General features: G+C 38.3%; 1 protein-coding gene across 4 annotated transcripts in view; it reads left to right on the top strand.

Annotated features, from left to right (window-relative positions):
- LOC125458447 (PH and SEC7 domain-containing protein 2-like) overlaps positions 1 to 22,786 on the top strand; it is a 179,900-nt gene that overhangs the window by 65,884 nt on the left and 91,230 nt on the right. For all 4 annotated transcript variants that reach the window (XM_059650704.1, XM_048543714.2, XM_059650703.1 and 1 more), the window contains 2 exons: positions 15,697 to 15,891; positions 19,574 to 19,654. In XM_059650704.1, coding sequence (XP_059506687.1) covers positions 15,697 to 15,891; positions 19,574 to 19,654 — 276 coding nt within the window. The remainder of the gene's footprint in view (positions 1 to 15,696; positions 15,892 to 19,573; positions 19,655 to 22,786) is intronic.

The raw sequence follows: 22,786 nt of genomic DNA, 5'->3' as shown, positions 1-22,786 counted from the left end.
ACGCTTGGGGTATAGTGCCAGTCTAGTGAGATGCTTTGTCTTAGGTGGTATCCAATTTCTCGAATGTTTTTGGGGCTGCACTCATCCAGGCAAATAGGGAGTATTCCATCATACTACTGACTTGTGCCTTTTAGATGGTGGACAGGCTTTGGAGAGTCAGGAGGTGAGTTACTCGCCATAAGTATTGCTAGCATCTGACCTGGTCTTGTAGCCACTGAGTTTATGTGGTGAGTCTGGTTGAGTTTCTGATCAATGATAACCCCCAGGCTGTTGACACTGGGGAATTCAGTGATGGTAACACCATTGAATGTCAAGGGATAGTGGTGAGATTGTCACTTATTGGTGATGGTCATAGCCTGGCATTTGTATAGCGCAAATCGCGCTTGCCATTTGTCAGCTCCAGCCTGGATATTGTCCAGATCTTGTCACATTTGAACATGGGCTGCTTCAGTATCTGAGAAGTCACAAATGGTGCTGAACATTGTGTAGTCATTGGCGAATACCCTCAATTCTGACCTTATGATGGACGGAAGGTCTTTGACAAAGTAGCTGAAGATGGTTGGGCCTAGGACACTACCTGAGGACTTGCTGCAGAAATGTCCTGGAGTTGATGACTGACCCCTAACAACCACAACCATCTTCTTTTGTCTCAGGTATGACTCCAATCACTGGAGAGTGTGCCCCCTAAACCCATTGATTCTGGTTTAGCTCGGGATTCTTTGTGACACACACACACAAATGCAGCTGAAATGTCAAGGGCTGTCACTCTCATCTCACCTCCTGAATTTAACTCTTTTGCCAATGTTTGGCCAATGAGGTCAGGAGCTGAGTGGCCCTGGCAGAACCTAAACTGGGCATCACTGAGCAGATTATTGCTGAGCAGGTGCTGCTTGATAGCACAGTTGATGACACCTTCCATCACTTTACTGATGATCAAGAGGAGACTGATGGGGTGCTATTTGGCCAGGTTTGATTTGTCCTGCTTTTATGTATAGGACATACCCAGTGAAGGAACACAGGCCCAGATTTTCATGTCAGCGCCAGAGCATATGTGTCAAAAAGAGCAACAGGTGAACCGTTGTTCACCACTGCAGTTTGGAATATTAAAGCTTTAATCCTTCAAGGTATTAAGTTAGACATTCTGTTGCCACAGAACCTTGAAAGTGATAAGTTGAAGTGAAAGGCTTTCCCACAGTTCCGGATAAATCCCATCATTGTCTAATTACCATGCTATGAATAATCTTTGATCAATTACTATCTTACAAAATAAATCATAATTTTGTAAAGCAAAGGACACAAGGAGACTTTTTTTTCCTAGAAATTGCTGATAAAGAATATTTTAAAAATTATTTCATGAAGAACTGTTAGTTTTTTTTAATTGTAAGAATTCTCTCTACAAATTTTGTTTTAAAATTAAAAGCTAAAGCATTGCTTGAATTAAAACTATTTGAACCTATATAATCATTATAATGTTAATATGACTGTATTTTTTAGAGCCCAAAGTACATAATTGTTTTCTACACAAACGGGAAAAGGGCCAACAAATTGAAAATGCGTATGAAGTGCAGGTTTCACTTTAACTGGGTTCTTTGTGCGCTGAGATTCATACACTGATTGATTATGCTATTTAGTATCTGCCAGGAATATTTAATATCATGGGACTGGAATTCATACAATCAAATTAATGTGTCACTGAGTAGAAAATGATTGAAACATATTAGCCTGAGTGATGCCATCTGGTGTTTTTCATATAGCAATTCCAAAATTGTTTCTCTTTTGTCACTCCTTTTATATTGTACGCCTTTTCATTGCAGATACAAAAATATTGCCCATCTTTCATAGAAGATTTATAGATGTCCTTTAATTTTAAGTCAGAATTTGTTTACGCGATTCCACTCACCAATTCCAAAATCAAATTGAAGAAGTAAACATTTGCTTGATTTTATTATGCAACATTGTTTTGCATCACTCTCATTACGAATTTGCAGTTCAGTGATTATGTGACATTTAAATCTAGCAATCAAGCTTGTAATACTTTCAGTCGTTAGCAGACTATGGAAGAAAAGTCAAGTACATGAAATTTGGCAGACAACGCAGCTGTGGATTTAGTTGGCTAAGTCACAGAGTGGCACTGGTGCTCCATCTGGAGAAAATGCTTTGATTATGTGTAACAAAGTGGTTAACACAGTCAAACAAATTCAAAGCTTTAAGTATGGGAGTAAAATTGTGAGATGTACTTTGCTACATCCTTATTCCAGGGTTTGCTAAGACTAATGGCATTAGATTCAGAATCTCTCAGAATACGCTCGAGCACGATGAATAAATGGTGAAGAAGCAGCAGGCTGTCTGCAGCACTGTTCTTGCAGTATCTACCATTGAGCACTTTTGACTATTTGAATGCTTGATGTGTAGCTCTTAAGTGAGTTTAGTGCAGTGGTAAGTGCCATATGCAAACCTACCAATGTATTGTTATATTGTTGGTAGTCACCTGGTAGTGACTAACACAAAATATCTAAATAATATTGATAGCAAGCTTAAAGTGAACCAATGAGAATTTGGCAGGATACTTAGGTCCCACCAAGGGAAGGCTTTTTATTCCCACTAAAGGCAGGAACATAGGTACATGGAAAAGTTGGTTCCCTGGCACCATTCCAGATGCCAGCATATTTCACCAGTGCTGGAAGGGAAGGAACCTAAGAATCTGCCCAATTCTCTAATGTTAATAATTAAGGTTCTTGAGGACCATGCTCAGATTTTACTTAGGGTCAGATTCAGATTTTGTGGGACTGTGGACACATAAGCTCATTGTTGGATTTGGGCAGATTTGGTGAATGGAGGTCTTTGTGCAGCAAGAAATGAGTCAAGCTGGGCCAAGGAATTTTGTGAGTTCCATGAAAGATGGAACAGTGCAAAGGAGGGATTAGCCATTAGGACACAGCTTCCATATGATCAAGAAGCAGGTTGTGTGGTAGGCTGCCATCCTGCTCAAATCATGAGAACTTAAAAGGCATTGACAGGATTTAAAATATATTTTGAAAGGTCAACTGAGTACACGGGACGTGGCAGCTGACAATGGGAACATGACTGTCAAATTTCAGATTCAGTGATGCTGAACAGTAATATTCACCCATGGGAAGAACAGAGTACAGAGCTTCAGGAGAGTATATAGGAGATGGGTAAAGGGTAAGAAAGACATCAGTCAAACCCTCACAATAGCCCATATCACCAATGATGGAGAAATTTTGATATGGATAAGATCCAGTGCCAGCATGTAAAGCCCTTTCTTTTGGAACTAAAGGTTCTGGCCCAAATACTAAAGGTGCTCAACAAGTTGGGTAACATTCCACATAATGTGGTCTGCTTTTGTTAAAATACCAGGTAATAATACATAGTCTATGATACTGGTTGCTTAGAGATCCCCTGAACCAGGCCCTGTCTCAAGTCATCAGTTTATAACAGCTCTGGCATGCCTTCTAGAACAGGTGACCAATCTGTTCTGAGCTGTCCACTGTCCCAAGTTGTTCAGAAAATATTTTCCATCTACCCCTTTCCTCACTATTACTGTGCAATGCTATGCTAAGGTAACATCTGGTTTTGGCCCATTTAATTTGGTTGCAATTACATCACTGCCCTTTTAGAAACCATCACTAGTTGTATTTTCTATGGACCATTTCTTCAAAGTCATGTTTGAACAAACACTGGCAGCTGTCTGGGATATTGTCTTTAACTTCTATCTCTCCTTCAATGATAGAGTGAAAAAGGCATTTTTATAGTCATGGGAACAATGAGGCTATAGTACTCTCACAGTTCCAGCATAGTTTTTAAAATTACTTCGAATAAAAAATGTGGCCTGACCAATATCTACCCATTCTGCTTTGAACCTCATGCCCATAATGCAGTTCTTCTGTCATTGTATCAGTTTCTTCTTTGATGCATACTCCATCAATATAAAACAAGCTTAACATATGGGACTTCATTATAAACAGCTTACACGCATTAATAGGAAGGAAATAAAAGCACAGTTATGATTCTAAAAGGCATCAGAGGAGAAGGAAAGTTGATGTTTCGGGTCAGGACCCTTCTTCAAAAACTGTAGTGACCATAATCAATTACACAGCAGCTAATACACAAGAAATTATTTAATGGTCTGGATTTTCTGAGGAAGGAACCTGACCCATAATGTCAACTTTCCTGCTCCTCTGATACTGCCTGGCCTGCTGTGTTCATCCAGTTCCACACAGTGTTACCTCTGACTCCAGCATCTGCAGTTCTTGCTACCTAACAATTAAGTTTCTGTGCATTTAATACAATGGAAGAGTGATTAACACAGTGGCTTTCAGAGTTTTTGTGTTGATGTGTATGCATGTGCACATTGGCTTTCAGCATCCATCTTTAAGATGTTTAAATTTGTTTTGTGAGAACATTACTACCTTTTCATGTGCTTTTCTTGCTTTAGTCTAAGATTTTGCCCATGGTCTTCAGCTTTCTATGTCTATGCCAGCAACATAATCAATTACACAGCAACTAATAAGTGACAAGTTATTTAATGGTCTGGATTTACTGCAGGACTTCATGATTCACCTGTTCGAACTGATAAAATACTTTCTGGGATTTATCAGTCTTTTTACACAGTTTATTTAAAAGTTCTGTTAGTGATGGAATATCATAATCAACATATTCCCACAATTCCCTCTTATTCATGCCACAGACTTTAATTTCAGTGCAGCTATGGCTGTAAAGCCTTACCAATTCTCTTTCTCCAAACTGCATGAGTGTCTCAGAATAAAGCAAACAAGTAAAACAAACACTGGTACTGTTTCCTACTGGTTATAGCTTAAAACGTTCCCTCTCACTAAATGAACTATCTGAATAGGCTTGAAGGTTGTTTATACTATCTCCAGCCTACAATTCACCACCATGATATTTAAACTATAGGTTAACTGACCATCCTATAGGGACATATTGCTGTGTCCCTTTGAATGTTGAAACCCTCCACGTGGATTACCAATATACAGTCACCCAAATTCACTGCATATGGGAGGGTATCATGATTTTGTTCAGGTTGCCCCTTTCCAAAATGCTGATATTCCCAAACTTATACATGAGGAGTGGTATCACCCACTTTTACTGAAGTACCAATCCCACCACTTTAAGATTTAGCTTTTCACGATTTACCTGTGCAGCATATACCTTTACTTAACCTCTGAGCAAACCGCCAATGATGTTGTTTTCATATTCAGTCAGTCTTTCCAAATAGTCATTAGTAACCCATGAGGGCACTCCCCCTTCAATAATTTGTCTCATGTTTTTATGGGGAGCCAGTGATACATCTATCATTAATGGCTGCCTCGTTGGTGACATTTCCATCCTCCCAGATGGGATTATTCATAATCTGGGCATGATTTTCCAGTTGTTTCACCACTGTTTGTATATGGATTGTCATAATTTGGTTCTCTTTTAATTAAAAGTCCTGATTGATATTTTCTCCAGTTAAAATATCCTTCATTTACCCTTTAAGGTTTCGCATCCCAATGTCCATTGAAGTCAAATCCAAACTATTCATTCATGAAATACTAGTGTTAAGTATCCGGGCTGCATCATTGACTAAATCTCTTTTCCTTCTTTATTTAATTCCATCTTCTACAGACTTGTCGTCTTGTTTCCAAGCCACCATCTCCATCCCTGGGCCATTGGCTTAGTCCAATTTTTGGCCCAGTAGTTCTCCATTCAGACTCCTTGTACTTCTACTGGAGCAATCTATTAATTTTATACACGCCTTCAGTTATGAGGAAGGGTCACCCGACCTGAAATGCTAACTCTGGCTTTTTCTTCACAGATGCTGCCAGACCTGCTTTGGCATTACCGTCCCAACTTCCAGTGTCAGCCTCTGTGAATCCTGCTTTTGAGCATGGGTACATATGTACACACAAATCTTTCCCTCTCTTTGGATCTAGCAGACACTAGTGACTTTAGTATCTTCGAATTGTGCCCAAATCAGACCTTCCAATAGGTTTTCTCTTCTCATATTCCTACTCTAAATTCAGGAGCTTAGACTTGGGCTGAGGACATGCAATACAGAAACCGTGCCCCAGTCTTATCTCAACTGCCATCGCGTCCATAGGTATCACAAATCTAGATATTTTTAATCAGCCTGTTTAGCAGTGGTATGACATACCTCCTGGCCCAGATGGTTGCATCTAATCTGGCAGCCTTGCTGGTTACTAGGCTGGAAGCCTCTGCTGAAGACGACAGCCATGCCAGGCAGGGATTGCCATCTGGGCCTCTGGAATATCCAAATGCTGAAGATGAAGAAGACCTCCTCATGGGGATAAGACTTCCACGCCAGGACAAAACCTCCACACAGGAAGACTACCATACTGCGAGAACACCATGCTGGGCCAAGACCACCAATCTCTTTCTTCAGGCACTGGGGCCTAGCTGTGAACCTAGAGCCTTACACTAGCCTTTGAGTCCAGGCCAGGAAAGTCAGTCCAGGGACCTGTTCCTCACTCGCTGGGAGACCCCAGGCTCAGGTGGGGCTGTAATACTGTGGAGCTGGTGGAACACAGCAGGCAAGGCTGTATCAGAGGAGCAGGAAAGTTGACGTTTCTGGTCGGGACACTTCTTCAGAAACTGTTTGGAGCCGTGCCTGACTCATCCTGGCATTGCTGTCGCTTCGGCTTCTGCCACCGCTGGAGGCTGAAAAGAAAAGAAAACAAAGAAAAAAGACAGAAAAACGTCAAAAGTAAAAAGGACAAAAATAAAGAGAAACAAAGCCGACAGGAACAGATGGGACCTGGGCTCAGCTAACTTAATCTGTTGCCATCTTGAAAAATATCTTCTATCAGAAATCTTTCATCCTTTCTTTCTCTAAGCCAACCCATGTCCTTCAATTTCCCAGCCTCTTTGAAGTTCAAGTTTTCTTCATTCCATTTCTCTCATTCTTTTATCTCTTTTCGCATTACATGTTTTCTTAGCTCTATTTCCACTTTTTAAAAAATTCTGATAATCTCTTTTTGTCTTTTTCAAATTCACGCTTTTGGATTTCTTTTGCTCTGTCTTAAATCCAGTTGTTTCATTTCTAACTCTTTCTCAGCTAATTACTGTGTTATTGTAACGTCCCAGTTTTAGATTTCTTTTCTTCCAATTCTGAATGCTGCATAAGTAATTCGAGCACCTCCTTCTTACATGATCCTATTATTACATCTGCCTTCAATTATCCACTATGTCTTTCAGTCTAATTTTAGTTAAAGATCTTAAATATTTCACTGTTATATTTTCCACTTTCAGAAAACTTCCATCAACACTCAAAACCATCTTCAAATTCCATGCAATAATCATCACCACAATATAGCTATTATATGCCCACAGCCACTACCACTTAGCTGTTGCTTTAACCAGAAAGGCATGTACCTCTTAAATTCAGGCAATTCAATAATCCTGCCAAGGGCACCCAGTTGTAATGATCCCAGCTAATGATATTAATGGACAAGTCAGATCTGAAAGCAAAATCTGGCTTGATAGATCATATGAAGGAGACAGTGATGTAATGGTATTGTCAGTGAACCTAGTAATCCAGAACCCTTGTTTAATGACTGGGGACATTAGTTTGAATCCCATCATAGCAGATGGTTTAATTTGAATTCAGTAAATGTCCGGAATAAAAACTAACCAAATGGCAACCATGCACTCACCGTCAATTATTGTAAAAGTCTGTCTAGTTCTCTAATGCCTTACCTATTTGGCCCAAATGTGATGCTGAATCCATTACAATGTGGTTGACTTTCAAGTGCCCTCGTAACAATTAGAGATGGACAATTATTGTCCATCCTGTAGTGAATGGTTCATTGTCTACTGCTGTTCATAATTGGATATGGCAGAACTAACCAACCCGTGAAATTGCTTTGCTTTGTCTATATTTGCTGCTTTTGATGTTTGACACACATGTAGTCATGTTGTATTGCTTCACCATCTCATTGTTTGACACTTTTTCTCTGGCCTGATGCTGCTTCTGGCATGCTCTTCTGCAGCCTCCATTGAACCAGAGTTCACTTTTTGTCTTGGTATTAATGGTAGAGTGGACAATATGCCAGGCAATGAGGTTACAGATTATGATTGAATACAAAAGCAATGTTGCTGATTGCCCCGGTACCTCATGGCTGTCCAATCTTGAATTGCTAAATCTGTTCAAAATCTATCCCTTTCAGCATGGTGATGTTGCCACATATAATAGTTTAGGATAATCTCAATTTGGAGGCTGGAATTTATCTCTACAAGGACTGAAGTTGTCATTCCTACCAATTCTGTCATAGATAGGTGAATCTGCTGCAGCTAGATTAATGAGGATGAGGTCAAGTACATGTTTCTCTGTTGTTGATTCCCTCACCATCTGTCTTGGTCTAGCAGCCAAGGCCTTTTGGATTCAGCCAACTCGATCAGTAATTGTGTTACCAAGTCACTACTAAATCCATGCATGTTGTCAAACGGGCAGGAGTCCAAGGCTCCCTCTTAATATAAACAATGTGGTCTCTGTTCACCCTGCCTGCTCGGGATCTTCTTCACATCTTCACATCTTTGGTGATATCAGTGAATTCCACGGCTTCCTCTTCAGTTGTGGTGCTGACATGCAGCAAAGCATCATTTCATGCACTCTATGTGCTTGCTTCTTTTACAGTGGTAAGAAAGAAAGTGATAAGGCTCGAGAGCAATGCCAATGGCTTTTATGTAAAAGAATCTGCATATATTAGTGCTGATTGCATATCAACAGCCTAATAGCTTTGAGTCATTGTCAAGTGTCGGTTAGTATCCTGGCATGCAGTACTCTCCCATTCAGCATCAGCCTGTGCCCTCAGACTTCTCAACTGGAGTGTCTTCAGAAGGGTGAACACCAGATGCTAGTTCCAGTGCACTGACCTTTCTAAAGGTTTACCAATTCTCCTGCTGCACTGAAGCAAATTCCTGCATAACATCTTCCTTTTGTTCTTGGCACTGGTGACCTCGATCCATGACCAGGGATGGTGGCAGTCTGTTGCCGCCTTTGCCAAGTACCAAGCTGCTTGATTCTCCTCCTCGATCTTTATTTTCATAAATAAATCTGTGAAATGGCAGCCGTACTAATTATGCACTGAAATGAAGCTCACTATTTTTTTGGATTCACCTTTGTTTCTGCTGCTTTGGCCACTAATTGGTCACCCAATTGTTGCCAGTTGGTAGCTCACTCCAATAAAGCTTGAGAGTTGAAACTACTTCTCCCGAGGGTCTGGTAGTGATCCATCTGTTTGTTTCCCTTAGAATGACAATCCTGCTCTTGAATGTCCACCTATCCATAAGCTATTGTACAATGGAAAAGTAAGAATTGAACAGCCACAACTGGGAAAAGGGAAAATGTATGATTTTCCGAATTCAATAAGGCTAACATTTACTAAATGTGGGAATTTGATCAGTAAAGGTGGCCTACTGTCATTTAATTGACACTACAGCTAATTTTTACAAATTCAATTGACTTGTATAGCCTTACAGGCTGACTCTGTTCCTACTCCTTGTTCTTACATGCTGTCCAATGATATGCCTTTCAATGTCTGCGTAAGTATCTTGAAGAACAGTGAAAATCCAAGTGCATTAACAAAGAAACTGCTAATTCCTCTAAGGCAAAAACAGAGACACCTTGAGCTCTTGAAAAAGATCATTACAGATTGTGTTTACAACTGCTGACAACTCAGGACTGATCATGCCAACAGTCCAGATTGTTATGTCTTAATTCTACAGAAAGATTTCTCTACCATTCAGGAGATGTTTTAGAGATGGCAGGTGAGAAATTGGAATGCATTCATGCCTTTATTAGGTGTAAAATGTAGGTAAAGTGAGCAAATTCGGCAAAAGGTTGACCTATACCCAGTCTGCAAAGACATTGATCTCATTGCTGAATTCAGGAAAATCATTCATGATGTATCAATGCCATTAGGTCCCTTACAAATGACAATGGAGACCAGCAGAATTGAGGTTAAACAGGTTTTTGTGAAATTTACAACCATTAAAGGGGTATCTGAAGGCTGCCATAAAAGAGGTGAGTGCCACTGACATTTCTCAGCAGAATGTGTTCTTCACATTCCTGAAAACAGCTGGCAAATTGTATTTGCTTCCAACCCCAGAACCCAGATCCACCTGAGCACTGCAGCTTGCTTTGCAGGGCCCAAACTTTTGATCATTTGGCTAGCAAGTGCCAGGGGACTATGCATGGCACACACAATTGTTCTGGTTTATATGAGCATACTGGCACTATCTAACTTCTATCATTTTGAATCCATGATTTTTATGACAGGCCCCAACACTATTTTGATGATTCTCAAGCTTTTTTCCTCACACATTGATAAAGGTAACATCTATAAAATCCATTAGATGCCGCATTGAGAACCAAACCAGGGATAATGTGTTCTCATGCGAATAAAAGCAATCTGCAAGATAAATACACATTTTCCTGTTGCAATTAACTTAAAGGCTTATGGTTTTATGATCTTAATTTTAGAAGATTCTGTGGCCAAAAGCCTGGATATTGGTTAATTCTTTTTGTATTAACTAAAAGCCTTTTGCCAGCATTTGGTTTAAGAGCAGATCTTGTTTTGTATTGTCAACTTTCAAGATGAAATTCAATCTTATTTCACGTTGTCAATCACAACCTTGAAGCCACCCCTTTGATAATTAATGAGACATTGTTCCTACTGTATTGTTCAAGCAATAACACAAGGCTCTGGTGCTTCAGGCCATTATTATTCTGTGGACAATAATAGTGTGTTTTGCATACAATCCCCACAGTGTGGAAGCAGGTCATTAGGCCCATCGAGTCCTTGGGCTAAGACCATCTGACCCTCTGTAGAGCATCCCACCCCTCACCCGATCCCCACATTTGCCATGACTGATCAGCCTAGCCTAGCCTGGCCACTACTAACATGACCAATCCACCTAATCTGCATTCCTTTTGGAGGAAACAAGAACACTCACAGGAAACCTGTGTAGGCATGGAGAGAATGTGCAAACTCTACATAGACAGTCACCCAAGGGTGGAATCGAACCCAGGTACCTGGTGTTGTGAGGAAGCAGTGCTAACCACTGAGCCACCATGCTGCTCCATTTCAGCTATAACCACAACTGCACCTCAATAATAATTTTTTTTGGTGAATTACATTATTACATTCTGAAGAAAAGGAACCACATAAATGCAAGCTATTTTGTTGGTTTGTTAAGCCAGCCACTTAGAAGGGCAGGTCTGATACACACTTTGCATGTGCACCACTTTGTATTTATTAAGCTTTTCCACAGATCATGTGATACTGTAAAATGTTCATTAATATGATAAGTATTTTGTTTTGCACAGTTTATCGGGAGACATTTCGTGCCAAGTATATTTGCTGTACCCATAGCAGTTGGGCAGTTGCTTTTATAAGGAGCACTCTCCCTTCATTTACACAGTCTGGAGAGAAGAGGAGGTAGATGAGGCTGCACTGGAGACAGACTGTACCTTCCAAACCACATTTATGGCAGTGAGTTTGCAGAACTGAATACAAAGATTCCAGGTCTGTAATGATAATAAGAAAAATGTATTTATATAGTTAGTTTAATATAGAAAGTGATCTTAAGATCCATTTCATAGATGCTGTGGCTTTAAATGTTATTTTGTCCTGCTTTGTTTTTGAAGAGAAGTTGTATGGTAGAGGTACTAAGCAGTCTGGCGTAATGTAAACAGCTTGGGAGGCCTTGGGTTTTTTTTTAAAATAGAGCCTGAATGGGTGTGGCCAACTCTCACAGATCGATATTTCTGGGTTTTGGCTTTTTACAGTAGTATCAAAAGCTATTGGAGTCTCAACAGGTTGGAAGCTTCAGTGAATGTCTCCTGGCTGCTACTGTCTCTGAGTTTTTTCTATTTTTTTTCCTTCTGGATTGGAGAACTGCATGCGAGAACCTGTGTCTGAATTTACCTTTTTGCCAAGGCATGTGTTTATAGGATGTTACTATATTGGGACAGTTAATTAGTAATAGGTATTGTATCTATTATACAGTTAAGTTTTCCAATAGGGTTCTTTTTCCTTTTGTTTGTATTTTTACGACAATGTTTAAATATATTGTGCTTTTTCTTCACGTCAGGTAGTTTGACCAGTTGCACTGCATCTGGAACAGGCACTTCACATTTGCCTTTAAATATAAGAAAAAAATTAGGGTCTAGGCAACCTTCTTAAAATAATTTGAGGGTGTCTGGTTTGATCCATGACAATAGGAAAGAGAAAAACTAAAATGAGGGTTGATTGAGTGGTCACTTTGCTATGGAGAGGTGATAAAAAGCATTTTTGAAAATGTGAGTTTTGAGAAAACTTTTAAAGGAAGAGAGAGAGATAAATGGAAAGACGAATTAGGTAGGTGATTCCAAATGTAGTTAAAGTCTATCAAAGGACGCGTTGGTCTTGTGATGAAGGTCAATAATATTTTATTACCATTTGTGAGTTTGGTTATAAAGAAGGGGTAAATGGATTTTATGGTTTTCGGTGCTGTGAATGTCAAATCATTTTGTTTCAAGAAAGAGTCAACAGTCATTTGGAACAATGAGCTGATGGTGGCATTTCTAAGAAATCATGTGACTTAAACTAAATGATTCAACAAGATCCCTGGTGAGATAATTGCTGCTTATTGTTGACTTTTTATGATCCAGAGAAATAAAGGCATAAGGAAATGCTAGGGGGCGTAAGCAGATTGAGTTCAGATGAAAAAAACACAATCCAGCAGAAAGGCAGGTAACTTTGTGGAAGTCTTCAAGCCATGAGAGTTGGAAAGATATCTTCAGCTGTTTGAGCAATTTCAAGGTAGTCAGAATCAGAGAAAGGTCAGTGAGTTAGCTTGTATGGATATCTCAAAAGAGGGAATCATATCCAGTGAATGTGCAGTAATTCACTGAAAGTACATGCTTATGATATTGTTAATTGAGTAAGAAATTTCAAATTGAAGACAGGAGTGGCAGTCTGTAAAAGATGTTGGGAAATAAGAGGGTCAAATCTTTCCTTTTGCTGTTTATGACATGATGTTTCAAAAGTATCAAACACACACACACACACACACACACACGTGTTCTTTCTCTTTTGTGTAAGAAACTTGTTTTTGTTAAAAATACATTGGCACCCTCTTGAGAATATGTTGAGTGACTGATCACTGCAGTAACCACAGTATAAAAGTAAAGTTTGTGACCTTTCAAGCCAGATTTCGTACTGGAATCTAACTTGTTTACTGACACCATCAGCTAGAATCCTAACGGAAGACTGGATGATGCTACATGGGAAATGGATTAGAAAAACAGTTGCAAATTCAAACACAGTTTGTATTTGGAGAAGCAAAATACTGCAGAGGCTCGAATCTGAACTGAAAACGAAAAACACTGGAAGTCACAGAGGGTCAGGCAGCATCTGTACAGAGAAAGTAAGCTCACGTTTCGAGTGTAGATGGTTCTTCATTAGAGCTGAATGATGAAGAGTAATGTAGTCTCGAAACGTTAGTTTGCTTTGTCTCCATGGATGCTGCCTGACCCGCTGTGGTTTCCAGCAATTTTTGTTTTCAGTTGTAATTGGAGAATATGGGTTGCAATTGTGAAGGGATTTTAAAGATAAAGATGATAAGTGATCGCATAATCTTTGAAAAGGCCATAAAATGCTTCAAATATATCATCTCCATATGAGACAATTCAGTTTTAATTTGCTGCATCCCAATGCCCTCTGGCAAGATTCCAACCACCAGATAGAAGACTCCACAAAATTATGTAGCATCAGCTTAGTACTACGTGGTTTAACATAACTGAGATAGTAAAATCTATACCACATTTTAATCCTTCCTTCTTATTTCCGATTTAGTGATAATGATTACTTTTAGATTAGATTAAACTACTAAAACATTTCATATTTTAATTAGAGAGTAAATTCCCTTCGTTTTTCATCTCAGTCTCTCAATTAGTGAATTTATTTCAAAGTTGGGATGATTTATAAGAGGCAATTAAATTCACTATTCACCGCAAAGAATATATTATTATATTAATATGATATCCAGTTATATTGTCCCACACTGAAATGTCAAACAATTCATTCTACAGAAAATAATTTGTAGACTTTTCTGACTGAATTTGGGAGATGTATGCAATTGTATTTTTCGTTGAAACCTGTTCTGGAATTGTGGCAGGTTCAGAAAGTGATTTTTAATCACAATTACAAAAACTGTTTTTTGTATCTCATAGAAACTGCACATGTTTATGTATAGTTATCTCCTCTTCTCACCTCCTTTAAATATTGTACTTCAGAAGCATTGTCTGACGACATGTTGTCGACTACAAATGTATGGTAATACCACACAACTTCCTCCCTCCACCACATTTTAATTCTATGTTTGGATTGTTTGACTGTCATTCAATCTTGAATGAGCCATGATCACCTCCAATTTAAAATTGTGTATACAGTCGTATAGTCCATGCTCATTTTGCAGATTCCATCAACCTTTCCATCCATTGTTTCATTTTGACAAGATTGCAAGCAGTCTTGTATTTTTACTTGATCCAGAGTAAACAATCTAACATGATTTCCAACTACGTGACTATTTAGTTCCACGTTTAAATGTTACACATCTTTGTCGCAACCTTATCCTATTAAAAGCCAACTCTCTAAGATCATCAAAAGCTTTGCTGCTATTTTCCTGCATTGGCTCTGGTTCTACAATGTTTCTGATCTAAATATTTTCTTTTTCTGCATAATTTTTTTCATGCCTTTGTTTGCCTCTATGTATAACATTCCATAGCATCATAGACCTTTAATGACATGGCGTTCCCCCAGCACTGGTCTCTTCTGAATTGTCTAATCCTTTGTCCAATCTTAACACAAATATTCATGGCTGGTCCTTCAACTGCTTAGGCTCTTGATCTGTAATCTTCTCTTTAAATTCTTTAACATCTCCACTACCCTCTTTTCAGTTGAGATCATTCTTAAAGCTTACCTTTTTGATTAAGCATTTGTTTACCATCTCCACTGCCAAGCTCACCCACTTCAGCTTGGTGATAGTTGCGTCTGATCGTACCATTGGAGCACCATTTTCACCTTTTCATGCTTTAAAGGCATTATATAAACTCAAATTATTATCACTAGCAAGGCACAGACTTTACATATACATAATGGTTTCAAAGCCTGTGCCTTGTGAGTAATAATAATTTGAGTTTTTTAATTAACCTGCATTTTTAATCAACCTGATCAAAGATGTTTTGCACCTTTGGAGAAGGTGGGACTTGAACCAAGAAGCTCCTAGTGTGAGGATAGAGACATTACTGCTTCACCAAAGAGGGCCCTAATTTGAATATGTAAAGTGCCTTTAAAGTAGTTTTTGATTATTTCAATCCTGCATTCATTGTTCATTTCTATCCAGTTTTGTTTAGTTATGTGGTCTGTATGTAAAAAAAAAAGCCCCATCGAATATAGAGTTCTGTGGAGAGAAAACAGAGTTACATTTTCGAGTCCAGAAGGATCACTAGACTCAAAATGTTAACTGTGTGTTCTGTCTCTTGATACTGCCAGGACTGCTGAGTTTCTTCAGCAATTTCTGTTTTTTGTTTCAGATCCCCAGCATCCGCAGTTCTTTGTTTTACTTGAAATTAGAGATATGCAAATTCAATTCTCTGTATTTTGTTTCCAGTGATGCCAACTTTAAGGAAGCCTTATCTGATTCTGATTCTGAAATGGACAGTGCAGACCAGCTTGAACATGGAAGCACTGACACTTTAGCTAATGGCTGCAAAACGGATATAGATCCTGCAAAACGACTTGCCAAAAGACTGTACAATCTCGAAGGGTTTAAAAGATGTGATGTGGCACGGCACCTTGGAAAGAAGTAAGTCAACACATATTGTTGAGGATTACTTTTGAGTATTAGCTAATAACTACTTCTGCCAAGTTTCAAAATCAATATTTGAATAAAGATAAACATCATTAACATTCATTTGTGAGTGGGTTGCTTGCATGCGTCACGACTGCTAACTATTTGCCAATTTCTAAGTTATTGTTTATGGTACCTTAAATGATTTGTTTGATTTGGACAGAAGCAGCTGTATTAAGAATTTGTGCCACTTTAAATTTCCTGTTCCTTTATCGCACTGACCATTGCTTCAGTTAAACTCAGATTACACTGAAGTAGATTAGGTAGATTCTATTTACTTCCCTGGCTTCCAAGTTAGTAAGCTTAAAGTCAAATTCTTCAGATGGAGCACTTTAACTTTAGGATAACAATCTGCCCTTATTTAACTATTTAAAAGTACAAAATGTCCCTGAGTTGCGAATGAGTTCCATTCTTGAGGCCATTGGTAAATCAATTTGTATGCGAGTTGGAATATAATGCAGGACAGTATAAAGTCACCTTTTGTAAATGGATCTTTACAATTACACCCCATCTATGAGATTGCATTTGTAAGTATGAATATTTGAAGGTTGAACATTCGTAAATTGGAAGCTTCTGAGTGTTATTCAATGCAGTTGTTGTGCGGATTGTTGTGGCTATTGACTGAGACCAAGCCTGTTTCAAACCAAAAAGAAAGAAAAATATGGCCGATGCTGGAAATCTAAAATTAGAGCAAAAAAAAATAAGCTACACTGGCATTACATGTGCTGTGAGAGGCAGAGTAAATGTTTCAAATCAAATATCACTCTTCTTCAGAGCATTTCTGAAGAAAAGCCATATTTGACCTGAAGTGCTTACTCCACAGGCACTGCCAGACCTACTGAACATTTCACACACATGTGGTCTATGGCCATTTGGACAGGACATTGACGATGTTTGCTCTTTCTCACCACAATATTAATTATTCTGTTAAATTGACTGCACTGACTAAATTGACTATGATTATTGCCTATAGAAAACTCAATGTCTTTGAACAATTAGACGGAGAGAGAATTTTATTAAGGTTGGCCACATAATCGAAAAAATAATGGAAATAGTGGAATTTTACATTTACATAGCAGCACAGTTCCACTGTATTGGCCATTATATTAGGCAGGAGAATTGCATTTACACAAATAGGCTCATTGTTAATGGTGAAGGTTATCATTCAATTCTGCTCTTAAGCTTCATTGCTTTAGTACATAAGACTAAAAATGCATAATAGATTATTAATTTATGAGTGATTAGACAACAGGAAATATATAAATTTGGTGCACCATTCTCTGTAGTCAAACTGCTCATTACAAATGAGTTAATAATTTGAAAACTGTGAAGGGTGATAGGAAGACAGAGAATGATTTGTGAAACGCAGCTTTGGTAGAGAAAAGTTGTAACTTGAAAATAGCAGATGGGCTTAGCACAGTGAGAAATCAGAACAACTATAGCAAGAAAAATGAAGCAGTTGTTTGTTTTATGAAACATTGCCGAGTGATAACAGTGGGAAAATATAGCAGATGGAGCTGAAAAATTTGAGGAATGAGGACAATGCTAAGCCAGAGCAGAGATGGTGGTAAGAGAGTTTTCTCTTCTCAAGTTAAAACAAACTTGATGAATGAACTTAAAAGCAACTTTATGATGAAGAACAGAGGAAACAGAATCTTTTTTTTCCTTTAGATTTAAGGAGAATATAGTCAGAGCAGATTAGAAAATGAAAGAATCAGTATTTGATCATCCTAACAATATTTGAATTATGTTATTACCCACCAAGAAACAGTAATATGTGCATTGTTGTGAATAATTCCGACTCCTGTCTCCTCATCCTTTTGGTGCATTTTACCTTAAGTCAATTTCTGGTACTATGAGGCATTAGGATAGCACTGAAGGAGTAGCTTAAAATGTTGGAATGAAGTTTGAGATGGTTATACTGAAGGGGGATGTGGTCATTATACTATAGCCCACCAAGGTTCCCAGGGCTATTTAGAATGTGCTCATTGCCTATCTCTCTCACATGAAAGATTCATTGCCGTGGAGCTGGCAATTGGCAGGGAACTACACTGAAGGGTAGCTCTGCCACAAACTAGTAGCATGCCTCAGAAATAATGGGAACTGCAGATGCTGGAGAATCCAAGATAACAAAGTGTGAAGCTAGATGAACACAGCAGGCCAAGCAGCATCTCAGGAGCACAAAAACTGACGTTTCGGGCCTAGACCCTTCATCAGAGCGGGGTCTAGGCCCGAAACGTCAGCTTTTGTGCCCCTGAGCTGCTGCTTGGCCTGCTGTGTTCATCCATCTTCACACTTTGTAAGCATGTCTCGGAAGCTTTTTTATTTGCATTACATTAATGGATAGAATGTGATTAGGTGCGCAGTCTTTGCAAATTTTGTATCTCAGAAACCAGTTAACAGATGTGCCACTGATCTTGATAACCGGGAAAATGGAGAGGAATTTGTTCTCAGCTAATCTTATGGTTGCTGACCCATTATCAGGATGGGGATCAAAATTGTTAAAATTTGTTCAATTTCCTCTAAGTGTTCAAAATATTTTTGATTTGAAGTTGAGAGCGGCATGTAGGAAAAGAATGGAAAGGTCTGATGTCATATCTTAAGGGGTTAGGTGACACTATTAACAGATCTGTATTGGTGAGAGGTGATGAGATTTCAGAATGGACACTGTCTGCAGAAGAGCCAACAGAGGCGCTAGAAATATTTTTGCAGGAAATCTGGCAGAAGAAAGCAATTATCTTTAGCTATCAGTGTAAAGAGTGGAAACAAGCTTTCCTCCCATCTGCTTCAGACTACTCCTCTTTCTCTTGCTATCTGTTGGAGCATGGATGGAAGCACTATCCTTGAGATTCTTGGTGGTATACATTTTATAGCGAGCCCTAATTAAAGTAGGAAGTGGTCTCAGCCCACTCAAGAGTTTTATGCACAATGTTAAGCTGACATACCACTACATTGCTTAGAGATACTGCACTGTTGCCATTGCAGTTTTTTTTGATTAGGCAGTAAACCAAGGCCCCATCAGTACTCTCAAGTGATTTTAGAATATCTCACAGATTAATTTTGAAGAGCAGGGGTGTTCACCCAGTGTCCTGATCAATGTTTATCTATCAATTCACTTAATAAGTACAGGTGAACTGGTCATTTGCATATTACTATTTATGGGATCTTGCTTGTACAAATTCTTCCATTATGATAGTGACTATACATAATTATTACAGGATTGGCTGTGAAGCACTTTGAAATTCTCTTAATGTTGTGAAAGATGCACATCTTTCACTCTTGTATCATCTGGTAAACTTGCACCATACTCCCGAAAGTACAATATATTTTTCCTGAGATGAAGCATCCAAAGCTGAATACAATACTCCAGATGGGGACTGGCCATACATTGTATCTTAATATATATTTCCAGCATATCTTCACACACATTTTTCTTCCTTTGGGGAGCCCTCAGGAATTTGTGGAAGGAATTGCAGGCTGATTATTAGTCCAATGGGCCATGTTACAAACTCTCGTTTCATAACCACAAACCCCAGTGGGACTCGAGCCTGAAACCTTTGGATCAGAAATATGAACACAGCAACTGCAACACACAAATTTCCTTAATTTTGGAATTTGGTATTTTTTTCTTTTCTAGCAATGACTTCAGCAAGTTGGTGGCTGAAGAATATCTTAGTTTCTTTGACTTCACAGATTTGACTTTGGATAAAGCACTTAGGTGAGTAACAATTGTAAGGTGCAAATCGGGATATTTGTAATTAAAAAAAAAGTAGGTTAAATAGATTTTGTTAATAAAATACTTATTAACTTAAAATAGACTAATGTAAACGGCTTTTAGTGCTATTAAAAAATAAGATTTAGTTGCACTTAAGTTGCGCTAATTCTAAATATAATATAAAGATTTTAATGCCTTCAAAAAAGATTACTTTATTATTTATATGTATAGTGTGTAATTACAAATAATAATTTTGATATGTTGATGGAGAAATGCTTCTTAACATAGATGGGCAGAATGTATAATTTGTTTTAGTTTTAATTACAATTTAAGTTTTTCCATGATTGTTTGAGTGTCCATGATACTGATGTATCTTCAAAATTACGGAAGGCTTTGAAGAGATAAATACTTTCCACTGGGCAGCAAACGGTATTGAGACTGGACAGAAACCATACAAAATAATTTAAAGTTGTAGATAGAAAAAGTATTTGCACAGAATATGAATTTCTCTACCACAATCTGTTTTCTGTAAATTCTGGCTCATTAATGAAATATTAGCAACATAACATTGAAAGCATTATATATTAAAACAATGTCTGATTTGTGCTGTTTCTTCGCCGCAGTCAATAATATGGGTTTGCACAGACTTTCAGGGAGGAGAAGGCATGCAGAATGCACTTCTCAAAATGGGTGTAATTAATAGGTGCATTGTAGAAAACATCCTACATGGTTCTATCATCGGGTGGTTTGGCAACTGTTCTTCCTAAGACTGCAAGAGCCTACAGTGGGTCATGAACACACCACAGCCCATCCCACAAGCCAGCCTTCCATCCATTGATTCCATTTATACTTCCTGCTACCTCAGAAAGCAACCAACATCACCAAAGACCCCTTCCGCACTGTCGGGCAGAAGATATAAAAGCTTGTATATGCATAGAAATAGATTCAAGAACGGCTTCTTCCCTGCTGTTATTAGACTTCTGAATGGACCTACCAAGTTTTAAATTTAAGTCTGATCTGGCTCTGTGTGTGCCTTCTCTGCAGCTGTAACAGTGTATTCTTCGCGCTGTTCTATTATTCTGAAGGATTTTGTATGGTATGATCTGCCTGTACTGCACACAGAACAAAACTTTTCACTTTACCTAGATACATGTGACAATAATAAGTCAAAGCAAATGAAATCAAATCATTAGGTTTGGCCATTTTTAACCAAAGTTATAGAAATTTCAGCTTGGAAGAACACTTTTCAGTCTATTATGTTGATGCAAATTTCCTTGTGCATTGTTTATATCTGTCCCAATTCTGTTATTTCCTCATTTCTCTTAATCTTTGTTTCTTTTCATGCTTATTGCATTCGTTTTTAAATGCAATTATTTAGAATTGCCATATTGCCAACAGCTTGTACTTTTTTGGATTTTTCTGTCCACAAACCAGAAAATCCTTTGATGTTTTTATGTCAACATTTTACATTGAAATTGGTAATATAAATATTTGTTGTCAGAATTACCATTGTAAGTAAATGTTCGTCATGGTTGTTCATGAACTAGTTGATTCAATCAAAATATTTTATGCATTTATTTTTGCAGTAACTGGAATTTATATTGTCTTAATTTTTTTAAGGGCATATATTGCTGAATATTTAATCTATCAAATAATTTATTTTTTGTTACCTTTAATGCCTTCTTTGAAAGTTCAAATTTCATGTCCTCAGTTTGTCACAAAAACATGTAGAGCTAGGTTTTCTGTTACATATGGGAGTGGAGCTGCTCTGGGTGTACTATTAAGTGGCATGTCAGTTTTCTGACAACTCTGTAAATGCTAATGTTTGTAAAGACGAGTTAGAGGAATTGTCAGCAAGCCACACAACTCCGATTATGTTGCTGTTAACCGGACTGAAGAACCATTTAACAGGCAGATGAAAGACAGAATCACATTTTCAAAGGTAAGAATGAGAGACACAAATAGGCTGGCACATGTTGGGAGTGTAATGTTGGGAGCCATTAGTTTATGTTGCTGTTCATTTAAAGTATTGTGCAGGAAAGGCACAAATTTGCCATTGCTTGACAAAGATGGATTAAGTAGTGAACATGTGGGCATTTGAGTATTTGCTTGGACATTGAGGCCTCTGGCCCTCTGCTCTCCTCCTTATCACTTCCTCCAAGCAATGACAAGTTCAGCCATGGCTGTCATCTGCCCTTGAAAATAATCTCTTGAAATAGACCTGACTCAAGGCCCACTTCAATAAATGGGGTCCACAGATGCCTCAGGCCCAATTAAGTAGTTTATCTTTAAAATTAAAGTCATGGTAGTGACACAATACATGGCCAGGACCCATAAAACATCCAACTATCCAATTCCTGACCACAGATTTAAAATTCAGCCCCTAGGCTTTGATTGGATTTGAACAGGATGATTTCTACATCACCATTTCAATGTCTCACCATAGTCTCTACCATTTATTTCAAATATCTCCCCATGTAAATTTCTCATCATTGTCTCTACTATGATTTTTATTCCCCAGTCACTGCTTGAATCTGAGACTTGCTTTTTTTTCAGTATATTTGGTCTGACATTTTGTACGATAGAAAGCTTATCATTTGTGACAAAAACCTTGAATAAACACAGAAATTGTAAGTCCTGGCCCAGAATAAGGCACATCTCATTTTCCTGGGGTTGGGAATCAGTTTGGATCAGGGTGTATACATGCACAGTTCTTGGGGACTGCTTGTTATTTTGAACATCAGCTCACTCAACTTTTATATAATTTGGTAGCTCAGGACTATGGAACATTAAATGTATAATGTGGATCTTTAGGAGGGTGTCTGAACTTTGTGTGGTTAGCCAAAGTACCTATTTGGAGAGATAAGGCATCATGCTGTCTTTGGGAGAATGCATGGTACCCATTAGAATGGTTAAAAATAGGCATGAATGAGCATAATATGTGCACAAACTCATCAACTGTTAAGCTTTTTAGACCTTTAAAAATCAACTGGACAAAGTGTCAATAACAAATTTTAAGGTGATTCATCAAAAACGACCTATCAAAAGCAACTGCCAAGAGAAACTACCAAGTGTCGATGCTTTCAAAAGTCTTGCCTTTAATTATTTGAGAGAAATGCATGGAGTGTTAAAGAA

Source organism: Stegostoma tigrinum, chromosome 13, assembly GCF_030684315.1.
Source record: "Stegostoma tigrinum isolate sSteTig4 chromosome 13, sSteTig4.hap1, whole genome shotgun sequence".
Taxonomy (NCBI): domain Eukaryota; kingdom Metazoa; phylum Chordata; class Chondrichthyes; order Orectolobiformes; family Stegostomatidae; genus Stegostoma; species Stegostoma tigrinum.
The sequence above is the reverse complement of the archived record's forward strand: the minus strand, read 5'-3'. Positions and strand labels throughout refer to the sequence as shown.